Source organism: Etheostoma spectabile, chromosome 10, assembly GCF_008692095.1.
Source record: "Etheostoma spectabile isolate EspeVRDwgs_2016 chromosome 10, UIUC_Espe_1.0, whole genome shotgun sequence".
Classification (NCBI taxonomy): domain Eukaryota; kingdom Metazoa; phylum Chordata; class Actinopteri; order Perciformes; family Percidae; genus Etheostoma; species Etheostoma spectabile.
In genome coordinates, this window is record NC_045742.1 from 12272441 (window position 1) to 12286157 (window position 13717).

General features: G+C 38.7%; 3 protein-coding genes across 11 annotated transcripts in view; 1 reads left to right on the plus strand and 2 right to left on the minus strand.

Moving 5' to 3' along the window:
* The window catches only part of septin6 (septin 6), a 33620-nt gene that overhangs the window by 3669 nt on the left and 16234 nt on the right, over nt 1–13717 (minus strand). For 4 of the 8 annotated variants that reach the window (XR_004333816.1, XM_032527874.1, XM_032527876.1 and 1 more), the window contains one exon: nt 13276–13717. This exon is cut by the window's right edge and continues 846 nt beyond it. The exons of 1 other annotated variant lie outside the window; for it this stretch is intronic. Coding sequence is in view for 2 of the 7 variants with exons in the window: in XM_032527873.1 (XP_032383764.1) it covers nt 12882–12906 (25 nt within the window). In the remaining 5 variants the exon portion in view is untranslated. Of the gene's footprint in view, nt 1–11056; nt 12907–13275 lie in introns of those variants that run through there. 3 more of the 8 variants (XM_032527875.1, XM_032527879.1, XM_032527873.1) reach the window with 2 other exon arrangements.
* Nucleotides 658–4469, plus strand: LOC116696756 (ubiquitin-conjugating enzyme E2 A). The gene is made up of 6 exons (XM_032527921.1): nt 658–929; nt 2730–2810; nt 3021–3046; nt 3627–3716; nt 3828–3916; nt 4062–4469. The coding sequence occupies exons 1-6, from the start codon at nt 886–888 to the stop codon at nt 4188–4190; spliced, it is 459 nt and encodes a 152-aa protein (XP_032383812.1). The 5' UTR covers nt 658–885; the 3' UTR covers nt 4191–4469.
* On the minus strand, nt 4666–9521 carry nkrf (NFKB repressing factor). Of its 2 annotated transcripts, XM_032527836.1 has the most exons (3): nt 9072–9521; nt 8579–8703; nt 4666–8095 (listed from the first exon to the last, which is right to left on the minus strand). In XM_032527836.1, exons 2-3 carry the CDS (start codon nt 8667–8669, stop codon nt 5805–5807), a joined length of 2382 nt encoding a protein of 793 aa, XP_032383727.1. In that variant the 5' UTR covers nt 8670–8703; nt 9072–9521; the 3' UTR covers nt 4666–5804. The 2 variants fall into 2 exon arrangements, with proteins under 2 accessions (XP_032383727.1, XP_032383726.1); XM_032527835.1 differs by lacking the exon at nt 9072–9521 and having other exon boundaries at nt 8579–9063.

A 13717-nucleotide genomic window follows, 5' to 3' on the forward strand; every position in this document is an offset into this window, starting at 1 on the left:
GAAAACCAGGAATCCTAACCGCTAGACCATATGGGAAAGATATTCACAATTGACAGGATAATTGATTTTACTATTTACAGTGTTGTGATAAATATGTAGTTGTTGTTTTTACTGCTTGTTTTATGAATAACTAATTTACCAAATGAAATTGGTCAAATGAACCAACCGGCTCAGTAACCAGAAACCATACATTTAGGGGCAATTACTCTTGTTCTGGGTTCTTGTGCCGTATAATTTACAAGACTTTGGGGCTAGCTAGGTAACGTTACCATCTAGTGGTCTTTCAATGTTACTGTGTGACTTGAACACAGGATACAAGCCACAAATACCTTTAAACGGTCACTGGCTATACCCAGAATTTAATATGGATGAAATTAATCGATGGATCGTCCAGAATAAAAATGAATATGAAGAAAGCAGAAGGATAAAGCCTTAAAATATAGTGTTTACGTATTCCGAACAAAACAAAAGTGCTTAAGAGGGTGCTAAACATATGACGTAATTTTCTGTGGCATAATACAAGCATAGAGACGGGGTTCTCGCAACTATATAAAAATTCTCTTGCTATAATTACAACGAGCTAAAACTGGTTCACACAAGTAAACAAGCATACTCAATAGTATTACGTTCAGTGATACTGTAAGCTTATGTTTGTGTTGCTATACAGCTCACGAATTTAGAGCCAGCCGATGTGAATGTCCTCTTTCTAGTGCAAGTGGTAGTGCCCTTAAGACTAGCAGGGGCCAGAGGCAGCCAAATATTTGACAAACTAGCATTCGTTGGCTAGCCAGCTAGGAGTTAAAATAATACACCGATAACAATTATTTTCCCTACACTTAAGCCGCTTACGTTTATGCCAAGGATTTAGGTTTCCGTGTAAACAGGATGTCAACTCCAGCAAGACGACGTTTAATGAGAGATTTTAAACGGTAAGCGAAAAGAAAACAACACAAAAGTACCTATAGCTAACGTTAGCAACCCAACACTAGCCTGTAAGCGTTAGCTAGCCTAAACGGCATTCTGAACTACAACACTACCATAAATTAACAATACAAATAGACACACAAATACACACCGGAGGATTATAATCGTGTTATTTGTCTCCCCGCTATTTTTGAGTGGTGTTAACAAGTTAATGACACATGTAACGATATTTTTTAGCGTTACTGCAGCCAGGAGTAGTAACGTTGATGTTGTGTAATTCATGCTCGCTGTCGTAGATGTCATACTACTCTGATTTTTTACCTTATATAACGTAGCTAATGACTTACCAGGCCTTCCTCCAAACTGTTGGAAAATGGCTCTGTATCTGTGATATCTATGTGCTTTATTTGTAACTGGTTATTGAGAATACAAGTAAGCCAGAACCGTCAGATGGCCCTTCACATGCTGATGAAACGTTTGGGTTGATGTACACTGTCCAAATGCACACTGATAAAGGGATCTCCTGGTAGATCACTATCTAAGCCTGAGGATAAGCAACCATCTGCCATGCAGTCCCTAAAAACCTGCAGACATTCAGCACAGTCCAACAGAACATGTTTGTTGTTTTTTTTATCCCTGGTCTACAGTATGCTCCAACTAAACAATACTGATGGATGGTCACAGAGTCTAATCCTGGTTGGCCCACTGTCTAAATCAGTTACCACAGTTAGTTTTGACACGTGACTTAGTTTAATTAATTTGCACACAAAAAAGAAAAAATCTACACAAGATAAAATAATCCTGTGCAGGTGAGGAAGGAAGCCTGAAAGGCTTATTTAGAGTCCTCCACAAATACAAATAATAATGAAATTATTACTTATAGAAACGAAACCAGCATACAAAAGACAAACATTACTAACACACACACACAATCAACCCTCCCATCTGATTTGTTTTTTGATGTTTTATTACAGAAAGTGTGTGTAGCCCATGACCAACATAGTCATACATTCTGTCATTGTGTTACTTAGCTGTGGTATTGCTTCTTGCACACACACACACACACACACACACACACACACACACACACACAGCACACAAGTGCAGTCACATGTGACTGACACAAAGGGGAGTCACAGCAATCTATGTGTGATGCAGGTCATGTATCCCATAGGTTACTATACTAACATATAGAGTTGTCGGGCTTCTTGTAGTGTGATAACTTTGTTACTATAGTGTAGGCATAGCGCAATAAAATAATATTCTACAATTATAGCCATTATCTGCTAAAAGTCTTGATTATTTCACATAAAAAGCACTTATGGGATGGGAAAATGTAATATCAACATGACCAGACAGGGAACGCAATCAACCCTCCCATCTGATTTGTTTTTCGATGTTTTATTACAGAAAGTGTGTGGAGCCCATGACCAACATAGTCATACATTCTGTCATTGTGTTACTTAGGATGGAAATATATTTATTCCCCTTTTGGCTGGGGACCCCCTGGAATCCCCTCGAGGACCCTGGGGGTCCCTGGACCCCACTGAGGGAAAGACAACTTTAAGTATTTTACCAATTAACAATATTAATACAGTATGCTTGATGTCATTTTATTACAGAACAAACATTCAGATAAATAATTAGCATTATGATCATGTTTTTTGTGTGGATATAGCACCCAGCTTTAATATCTGATGGAGAGGGTGCCAATAGAAACTGTCAACTTTGACTTCCATGTCTTATCCTCTGTCTAATATCACCTTTATTGTGTGATACCACCTTGCTTTTACTGTATCTGTTAGGCTGCAAGAGGATCCTCCAGCTGGAGTTAGTGGTGCCCCATCGGAAAACAATATCATGGTATGGAACGCTGTCATTTTTGGGTAAGTCAAGTTGATTTGTTTAAAACTATGATATTTAGACATTTTAGTAATCAATTGTTTTGTACAAATAGTCTCTGCTTTTTTTAGACAAGTATAAAGTATACAAGTTATTTCAGCAAGTTCCTTCAGTATTTTAAATTAGAGCATGAAAAGTTAATTGGAGTGTTTTATAAGTGCTGATCTACAACCTCTTTGTTGCCTCTTGTTTAGACCAGAGGGAACACCTTTTGAAGATGGTAAGTCCTCTCTAAAAACCTTAATATCCATATAATTTGTCTTTCCATTCTTGCTATGACATTAATCTACCAAATATTCATTTTGACTTGAAGCATTGGATTTTGGAAGTTAGGTAATATCAATTGGTATAGTTATGAGTCAATTTTTAATGGTGCCTTGAACATTTTTGTGGCGAGAGCTTGTTTTGCCAGTAAACTACTGCTCAGGTCTGCTACATGAATCAGATAGTGTTTTTGAAGAAGTTCAGATGTTTTAAACAATGACTTACTGCAAATTGTCTTACAAAACCAAGAAGGCAAATCTTTGACTTTGAGTTAATTCCTTTGTCTCTTCACCATCTGTGAACAATGAGATTTTGTTGATCTTTTATTTGACAGACACCATTTCACAACTAGAATCCGTTCCTGATCCGTTGTCAGCTGAGTTACAAAAGTGATTTAGTCCTATTTTTGAGTGTTCTATAAACGTCATCAGAACAACCAGTCAGACAAAAATGCATTTTGTAGTTTGGTAGATTACGGTAACACACGGTTTTTGGTTAATGTATCTCAATTCATACTATCCAATTTCTTCTTTCAGGAACCTTCAAACTTACCATCGAATTCACGGAGGAATATCCAAATAAACCTCCAACAGTGCGATTTGTTTCAAAAATGTTTCATCCAAATGGTAAGTACTTAACGTATTGCATAAACTATTTCAATTGCAGCAGTTAGAAGTTGTTACATTTAGCTTTTATTTATCCCAGAAAAGCTTTATATTCTATATGCTATTTTGCAGTGTATGCGGATGGCAGCATATGCTTAGATATACTTCAGAATCGTTGGAGTCCAACCTATGATGTCTCTTCAATCTTAACTTCAATACAGGTAATCCAACATTCCTTTATGCAGATGAACACATTGTGTGCCAAAGCAAATTAAGATAAATTGTAAAGACAATGTGATGACTGTTATGTCATGAAGATTTTATATGAAACCTTACCCACTGCCATTCTTTGTTGTATATTTAAAGTCTTTACTGGATGAGCCAAACCCAAACAGTCCAGCCAACAGCCAAGCAGCCCAGCTGTACCAGGAAAACAAGCGGGAGTATGAGAAGAGGGTTTCTGCTATTGTTGAACAGAGTTGGCGTGACTGTTGACCCCTGTTATCGTTCAAGTATGAACAGTGTCCGGCCCAGAATCGAGAAACCACAGATCAAGAAATCAACTGATCTCACAGAAATAAAATGACACATCTTAAAATCCTTCTCAATATATTTGTCCCACAACTGTTGCTAAGTTTGTATGTTGTTGTGTTGTGGCATTCACACTTGCCGAATGCTATTGTTTGGCAATAGCGTATGTTTGTTAAAAGTTAATGTACCTTGTTGTATCTGGGTTACTTGCTACATGCCTACAACTATTTTTCTTTAAAAAAACAAACTCAGTTGTCACTTTTCTACCTGTTTATTACATGAAGTAAGCTGGTTGGATGATACAGTGACAGTTAATTAAATGTGCTTGCTGTGTGGTTTGCTGTGTAGATACTGACGGTGCATATTTACAAAAAAAACAAAGCCGTTTCGTGGGTGTTTCTACTTCTGTTTCAGTGGCCTCACTCTAAGGTTTTGTTTCTTTGTCTTTTGAAAGCCTTTTAGAGGGATGGAACATTAACCTGGCATGGACATCCATCCCTCTAACAAGTTGTCAACAACAGATGCCTTTGGGGGTCATTTTTTTCTCAACTGTTCTTGTAAAGCCATGCCTTTAACTATAAAACGCTCTAGATATTGGTGAATATGTATACATGTCCCTCTTCAACACAGAAACAAGACATTTAGTACCCTCTCTGGAAACTTTGTTTCATGCACAGTTTCGTAATGACATTTAAAGGCTGTGTGAGAATATTTCTATGCTATTTTACAATCTTACACATCAGCTGACATAAGCTGATAACACTGTTTAAAAACAGTTTTCAGATTATAAAACGTTGCACTGGTAACCCATGTAACAAACTGTACATTTTCTTGTAAATAAAATAAATATACATCAATTGTCTTTGCACCTTTTTAACTCAGTACAAAAATACCCATCTGATTGTTATCAGTTTAAATTTATTTAACAGCTGTGAAGACAAGCAGACAAGTTAACTGTACTCACATAAACCAACACAGACAAAGATCACAGCTTACACTTTCCATGTGAAGATTTCTGATTATGGATGCAGCTTGGGTATTTGTAAAATGATTGGTGTTAAAAGAGCAAACGGCATTGCTGGTAGAGAGATAGAAATGTATCGCTATAGTGAGACTGATATGTTCACCTAGCTATTTTGATGTTGATGCCTCTCATGAGTCAACTGTCAACAGTGTTAAACAAGCAGTAAAAAGCTGCATGTTCTGCCAGGTTCCCTAAATAGCCAGGAAAACCTTGCCATTTTTTAAGTAAAAATACCGGGAACGTCAAGACACAATTCCACAAACCAAACACACGCTTGTGCAAAAGTGAAACAAATAACACGTGGAATGGCAGGAGACCGAAAAAGACAAATCACTTGTCCTAAATTATCCCCTGCTAAAGCTAAAGCACATTTGATGGCAAAGGAATGCAGAAACCACAGGTAATCCTGATCTAATTCTCTTTTATTAATGTATTGTAAGTTGGTCACCCACAAGTATAAACAGAGCAGTTACACTTGAGTGTGATTTGTACTGAAGTCCAAGTGGATGTCAAATGATTTATTTATTTATTTTTAATTTTGCAACGCATGCAAATCAGTGAGAGGCCTGTGGTTTAACAAGTTCATATCGTCCCACCTGTCCCTCCTGTAAAAGCTGACCAATGAGCTGGTCTTTGTGCACTTTGCGACTGACCACAAGAAACCGTTGCCGCCCTTGTCCGTATGACTTGCTCCGTAGGCCGTATTTCTGAGATATCTGGTGGATCTGCTTGCGTTCATCGTTGGTGAGGTCAGTGGAGAAGCGAAGATCATCCTGACGGTCTGAACTGGCATAGTTACGAATGATGTCCTCAATATCACGTTTGCTGAGCTGGTTTCCAGCTTTGTCCATGTCCATACCCAACCCTTCCCTGGAGAACTGTTCTTTCACTCTGATTGGTTCAGCAATGCCTTCCCCATCTCGGCCCAGACCACCTCCTTTCCAGCCCATCTTGCGGAGCAGCTGGTTTCCGATGTTGTCTTCCTTAATCTCCTGCCTTATGGCCTCTTCACCAGAGTGAGCCAGGATCTGGGATCGGGATATGGCGTCGCTATTCCCCTCCTTTCTTAGGTTGGATTTGACCACAGCATGTGTCTGTCTCAAGGTGGCTAAGGCCTCATTTGCTGCAATGTGCTTCACTATTTTCTTGGGCCCAATTCCTGCTGCTACATACTGTCCTTCCAAGTAAACTTCACACCTCCAGCGATGATCAGGCAGGACTGTGAACTTGTAATCAGCTGTCACTTTATTAAACTGAGCTGTGTCATTAATGATACAGATTGCATTATCAGAGTTTTCAAGGATGACCAACTCGCTCAGATGCTTTTTTTTGCCAACCTGTTGAACAAAGCGTCCACCAGAATCTGACAGATTAGTTCCTCTTGAGTACTGTGACTGTTGCTGTTGTTGCGGTTGTTGTAGCTGTTGTTGTTGTTGTAGTTGCTGATGTTGCTGCAGCTGCTGCTGTCGTTGTGCCTGATTCATGCGAAGTTTCCTCACTGCGTCTTCAGCTGCTGCATGCTTTGAGCTCTTTTTGGTACCTGTTGCCTGTGCCACAAGCTCATCCTGCAGGAAAACACTGCACAGCCAAGCACTGTTGTTGGGAAGCAGCTCAAACTTATAGTCTATCTTCATGCGATTAAAAGCCGCAGAATTGTTGAGTATGCAAATAGCATCATGAGCGTTGTCCATAACTACAAACTCTGTCCAGTGCTTACGTTTATCAGGCTCATATTGGCCCTTAGAGCTTGGTGTCGGTTTATCATCTGGGTTTCGGAGTGCAGGTAAAAAGCTTGGGGTTGGGCTGTGCATCTGGCACACAACTATGTCATTGACCAACGAGTGTCTGTATTTGCGCTGCACCACACGGACCTCAACTGTTTTCAGGAAGAGTTTTACAGCCTGCTCAGAGGCCCGGTCCCTCGCTCCATTTTTACTACCGGAGTATCCGGTAGCAAGATACACACCCTGGCATCTCAGCTCACAGGCGTAACCGTCTGTTGGTACTTTCCTGTTCTTCGGTAGGTCAGCCTGGGGAATGTCCTTCAGGTTGACATATATATACTCTGGATTAGTCTTGCAGGCCTGAATACTGCGGCTCAACATAAAATTATAATTTGGCGATTCACTTCCAGTCATGAACACGGGGTCCCTAAAAGCAACAGCCAATGCAGACGCTACACAGGAAATCAGCCTTTGCTTCTCATCTAAAATTGGCTGAGATATAGCAATAGGCTGCAAGGAGAAGCCCGACTGAGAAGTGGCGGGACAAGGACTGCTCCTGCCTGGGCTGTTGTAGACTCTGCTGAATGGCCTGCTTGATGACGGCCGGTCCTGATGACTGAACCCCAAACCTTGACGTCCCGAATCCCAGCCTCCCGATCTGCTCCCTCCCCCATATCCATTGTATCTGTGGGGCTGTGAATAAGAATCCAGAGTTCGAGAGGGGTGGGCTTCATACTTGGCTGAGTAGTCCTGCTGTGTTTTTGCCATAAAGTTTAAAGTGGACCCACGTCCTCCATATCCCAACCCACCTGCACTACCTGAAAAAGTATCTCGGCCTCTATCTCTATGGGAACCCCAAGAGTCCAAACTGTGCGATGGCGCTCTGTCAAAACCAGGCCTCAGGGACGAGGAGCCCTGCTCTCTGCTGGTGCCCGTGTAGGATGAGTGTTCAGAGTCCCACTGCCTTGCACCGTACGACTCACTCCTCCTGCGCTCCTTTTCATTTTCCTTCTCATCAGCACCAGTTCCTCCGCTGCTTCCACCACTGACAAAGTGTACAGGCTCGAATCGAGGCCTGGAACCAAATTTTGACACAGGCATTTTCCTCATGGGCTCGTCTCCTGCAATAACATGACAATGGGTAAACAGAAAACCAAAAAGGATGCCTGATTTACTTGAATGAATGGAATTGGGCACAACATGGTAAATGTAAAAGTCTTGGCATTATAATGTGACTTCAGTCACTTCTTCAAATAGGATGTTGTGAAAGGACTTAATGGTTAAGTTTTCAAAGGAGACAAAGACAAGTCAAATGGGCAATCATTGTAATTTGTAAAGACCACTTGCCTCCTCAGCACTTACAGAGGAGACAGATATACATGATGTGTCGGGCTATGCAGTTTGGATTTCCTCCAAATTAGCAAATCAGCCTTTACTCTCAATTAATTAACTTTTCATGTCTAAGCAGCTATAACAGTATATAAAACATATATTTGGGCATATTTGGATATACAAATTTAACAGTGAAACACAAACAGTAGTTAACATGGAAATTGAAACTTTTGAACACAAACACAGACTAAACAACCCAGATTAACACTCACTGCCATCAGAAGAAGTGGGTCTCTTTTTTGCTTCAGAACTTGGATTTGGGTCAAAGGAGGGCATTTCGCCAGTGTCAGTCCCTTCTGCCATCACCAGCGCCGTCCAAATCAAATCCAGGCCATACCTGTTATTGAGGCCAAAGATGTGACTAGGCCATAACATAATAGACTACATTTACAAACACTGAACATACTGAGCTATTACTCCATGATGCCTATAGGGGCTCACACATTCCCTGGAAAACAAACACCCCCTGCCAACAGCATGCAGTAACTGAACACAAAAACAAAGTGTCTGGATAATATATTGCACAACTATAAAAGGTAGTATATGATGTTAACGGAGAAAAACAACTGCATTTCGTACCAACACACGGCCCTGACAAAGTGACGCAGTAGGCCGATAGGGTGCATTTCTCACAAGCGAACATGTTTGAAATTCTTTTTAATCAACATTTAAATGTGCGACTAGTTAGCAGTGTTATATTCCTACCTTAAGGTGTAGCCTTTGTTCCGATTTATATCTCTGTCCTTCGGCCAAATAAGTGACAGTGCATTTATTTGTATGATCAGCCAGATATTATTTTCGTGCTAGCCTCTTTTAGCTAGCTAGCTAACTAACTAACAAACATTGGCAACCCGGTGGTGACTGCTAGCTAGCATTAGCCAGCTAGCTGGTGCTAGCCTCTAGCTAACCCAGCTCCACTTTAGTAACAACAGCCTGCTTATGTCAGATTCAGCTCGTATTTAAAGGAAACGGACATGTAGGCTTGTATCCTTTAAGTGTAATATCCGAGACAGGTGGTTTGAAATGCTGCCCAAAAAACCTTATGGAGCTACCCATTCAACTAACTAGCAGGAAGCATCCATTTTCTGGTCCAGCTCAAGTCAAGAAAATCATGGCGTCTGTCACCGCACCGACCCACAATGCTTTGCCGCCGAGCAGTTCTTATCTTTTTTTTTTTTTTAAATGCCATCTTTATTTCAAAAAATACAAAACAGAACCACAAACAACACATAAAAGTAAAAGATACAAAACACAACAAACATACAATACAATACAATACAATTGCCAGGGGAAGCTTAAAGGTCATAGAGGATAAGGAAGACCAAATACTGACAGTTTTAGCTGCCTTCTTGTTATGGGAGCCCGAAATCAGATTTATTAATGCACAACCTATGGAAAAAAGAATAAAATTAGGTTTTTAGAACTGAATTTACATTTGTGGATATGAAATTTGGCCAAAAGGATTAGTAAATTTATAATAAAAAACATCTTTTCTTTACTATGAGTTCTATAAAAACAAAATACACATTTTCCCATATAGGGCAAAGCTTTATAGATACGGTCAATGATAAATCTGCTGAAGAGTTGCCAAAATCTTCTGAGTATGAACAATACCAAAAAAGGTGTACAACAGTTCTGGGTGATCTCCACAGAAAGAACGTTTGCATCAATGTCTCTTTTAATTTCAGCATATAAGACTGGCAGGGTAAATCTGTGAATTATTCTAAACGATACTTCTTTCACCTTGTTCACTATCAGGTATTTGTGAGGAATCATCCAAACCTTTTTCCAGTCAATATCATTAACAAATCTGTTCCAATAAAATGTCCGAGCAGTTCTTATCAAGCTAGGCCTGCTACTGTCCCTACACGTCATTATGTGTACATGTGATTCACAAACGTAAAAAACGAAACGTGAAAATAAACACACACATTACAGGAGAAATATGCATAATCTTATTCAGTTGAGATACAGTATGTCAGTCACTGCAGAGTTTCACTAAAACAGAGTAGTCACACAAGAGAAGTACACAGAGTATTAAGAAGTATTGTTAAACACTTCATTATCTATTCCCAGTGATGCTTTATTAACATAGTGTGAAGCCCATTTAGTCACTTTACCTACTTTATTTTGCAACATATCTATTATTGCCATATACTGTGTATTGGTAGTAGTTAATTATATAGTTAATTATTGCACATTCATTTTAAAATGTTTTTAATATGTACTAATTGTGTTTGGGTACCTTGAGTAGGCTATATTTTATTATAAGCCACCATCCGCTATCTAAACTGTGACATAATAGTTTGACCCGGGTTTTGTCCCCATCATGTTTAATAATGAGCAAGGAATATTATATTGGGTGTGTTTTGATTACACTGAATTTGAACAATGAACCCAAGGCTTAGAATAATTTACTAGATAAACTTCCTGTGGAAACGTAAATCAGGTTTTTCTCTTATATGCCCATCACGTTGTATCTTTTTGTGCTAAATGTGAATGCTGTAAATTAATTTTGCCTGACTACTGTCATTTTGTCCAGGTCGCTCTGCTGGTCATGCCTCACAGTTTTCATACTCATAGGCTGAATTAAGTGATTATGGTCATATCAGCAGTTTTACAGCCCACAAAAACTACAGTGCAATTGTCCCCATGAACCTACAACACTGTAAATAAAATAATAAGCTTAATATATTTGGATCATATTTTTTTTTATTGAAAATGTACATCAATGGAATCAAACTAAAGTAACATATTTAATTATTTGCAGTGTGGGAGAGTTTTTGACTACAAGAGGTGATGACTCATACTAGAAAAATGTATGCCATTTTCTGACACCAAAATGTTACTTTACACTCAGAGTCACATCAAAAGGTCATAGGTAATAAACAACAAGTCTCCACTTCAATACACAAAATATATCCTTATAAATTATACAAATGCATGAGTATCCTGTTTAATACTCCTATCTGGGATTCTGTTCAACTCCATCTTGTACTACTATTTGGCAAAAAAGGAAGCTAAAATCATAGGACAGAGCAAATATACGTTAATAGTGTGCACCATTTGAAGAAAACAGCAATGAATTTGAAATAGACTGCAAAATTGAATTTTTAGGGCTAAAACAAGCAGGTCAAAAATCACAGCGGTAATTAAATAAAAAGATGCATGCAAAAAATATAGAATAGGCTGGTGAATATTAAAGCACAATGTGTAATAAAAGGCCATTACATGCGACCTCGATGGTTTTCAACAGATGTAAACATGGGTACCATCAAATGAAGTGCTAAGTAGAAATATTGCTTTGGCTTTTGCAGGAGTATGTCTCTTAATGTTAGAATCTTATGTAGGAATCAGGAGATTTTAATTTCAAACTGAACTAGATTTAAGAAAACAACATGACTACTCATGATATTCATAACACATTACACAGTGCATTAAGGGCTTCATTAGTTTTGTTTTTAATCAGCAAGCCATGACGTTTCAGTAGCGTTTTACCTTAGTGTACACTTTGTATTAAGAATCCTATTGAAAAGATGAGTGCATAGTGCAGGTCATTGCAATTTTGTTTCCAATGAAGATCAAATAATGAGTTCATCTTTTAGTTATGTAAATGTATGTGAACCCCAGCTGATGAATTCTATTAACTACAAGAGTCTCTTTATATACATTAAGACATAATAAACTGTGCCCGGTTCCCAACCTGCATGGGTTTAGAACTTCAATAGGTGGTCAGAAATACCATGCGAGTCCACATAAGGCCATGTTCAACAAAAGAAGATGCAATGGGGGGAGAATAAAAAAGGGTGGATACAGCAAGAAAAAACAGGAAGAGGTAAAGGGTGCTAAGTTCTTGCTGAAGCTGCAATCCCCTCTTCAGGTGGTCAAGACAGATTAAAAGAAGCTAAAGAGACAAAGAGAGAGAAAGCAAGCTGTTAGAGAGGTGGCAAAGCAGAAACACTTCCAAAAACATGAGTCAAGCTAGAGATTTAGGAGTGCATCTGGTATCAGGTAGAAAATAGATAAAGGTTGATAATCATAAAGCATAGTTGTTCAAACAACACATTAAGCATAAAATCACAAGATTATATTGTGCCCACTGATGATGCTGCATGCTTTTTAAACTGTGACTTGATTCAAATCAGAACCACATTGTCATCTTGTCTGTGGTTAATTTATGTGAGAAATATTCTTTAGTAACTATCCAAATGTGACAAATGAAGAAGTTCACATATAATCTCCATTAAGTGAAAAAGGTGTTAGTCACAGCTAAAAAACAAAAACAAAACAGTGCACATATAAACATAAGCATAGGCAAACCAAAAGCCAGAATTAGAATGCTGAGGGTGAGGTTAGAGCTTCAGTGAAACACAGATACACATGAATCAATATTATAGCAGAACAGGTAATGATTAAGAAACCCTGAAGGATCTGGTCCACAAAGCCTCTCGTCACATTTGAGGTACTCAGTACCCACAAAGGATGGTCTCTTAGCAAAGCTTGAGGGCTGAGGACCTACTCAGTGCAGAGCCAGGGATTACTGCAAAGGAAAGTGAAACCACACAGACCAGTGAGCTGAGGATTAGGAAGAGGGAATGGCTCTTTCTCTTGATGTATTTGGACCGTTGTATCATCTGGAAAGGGTTTTATGCAGCAATGTCTTGAATCCTAGACAATTTTCATTCATTTCATTGAAGTGGTGAAAAAACAAGGAATAACTGATCAGATCAAAGTTAAACTTATCGGCATCAACATTCATTCACTTATCTCATTAATGGCTCCAATTAACATTCAACTGAGATGCTTTGTCATGCAATCAAGCATACCCATGTGGAGTTAAAACTTTCATCTAATCTCCTAATTTACAGCAATATTTGTTATACACAATGATTATGGCCACAGTTGTAACATTTGGTGAAAAATTGGCCTTTATTTTCTTTTGAGAGAATATTTTTTTTATGTGTAACACTGATACAAACACTGGTCCACGCAGGACATCATGATTACTTTCAAATGTGCCTTAATAGTAAATAAAATAAAAAGAAAGTTACAATTGCACTGACAACATTAATAATACTTTAAAAAAACATCACATTTGTGTATAAAAAAAGTGCAAATGTGAAAGCTAATATAAGTATGCACATTATGCATGACAATGAATGAGGTATGGGAGAAGTGGCAAAGAGATTAGGCTAACAACTACTCATGCATCTGGCTAAAGTGAAACAGCATCGGCAAAGGGACATAAATACCAAAAACAAGTCTCAAATTCAAGTCTATATGGTTGAGGTAATCAGTGAATATCATCAAATCAAATCCTCTTGTTGATATTACTTCTGGTCTGCAACGCT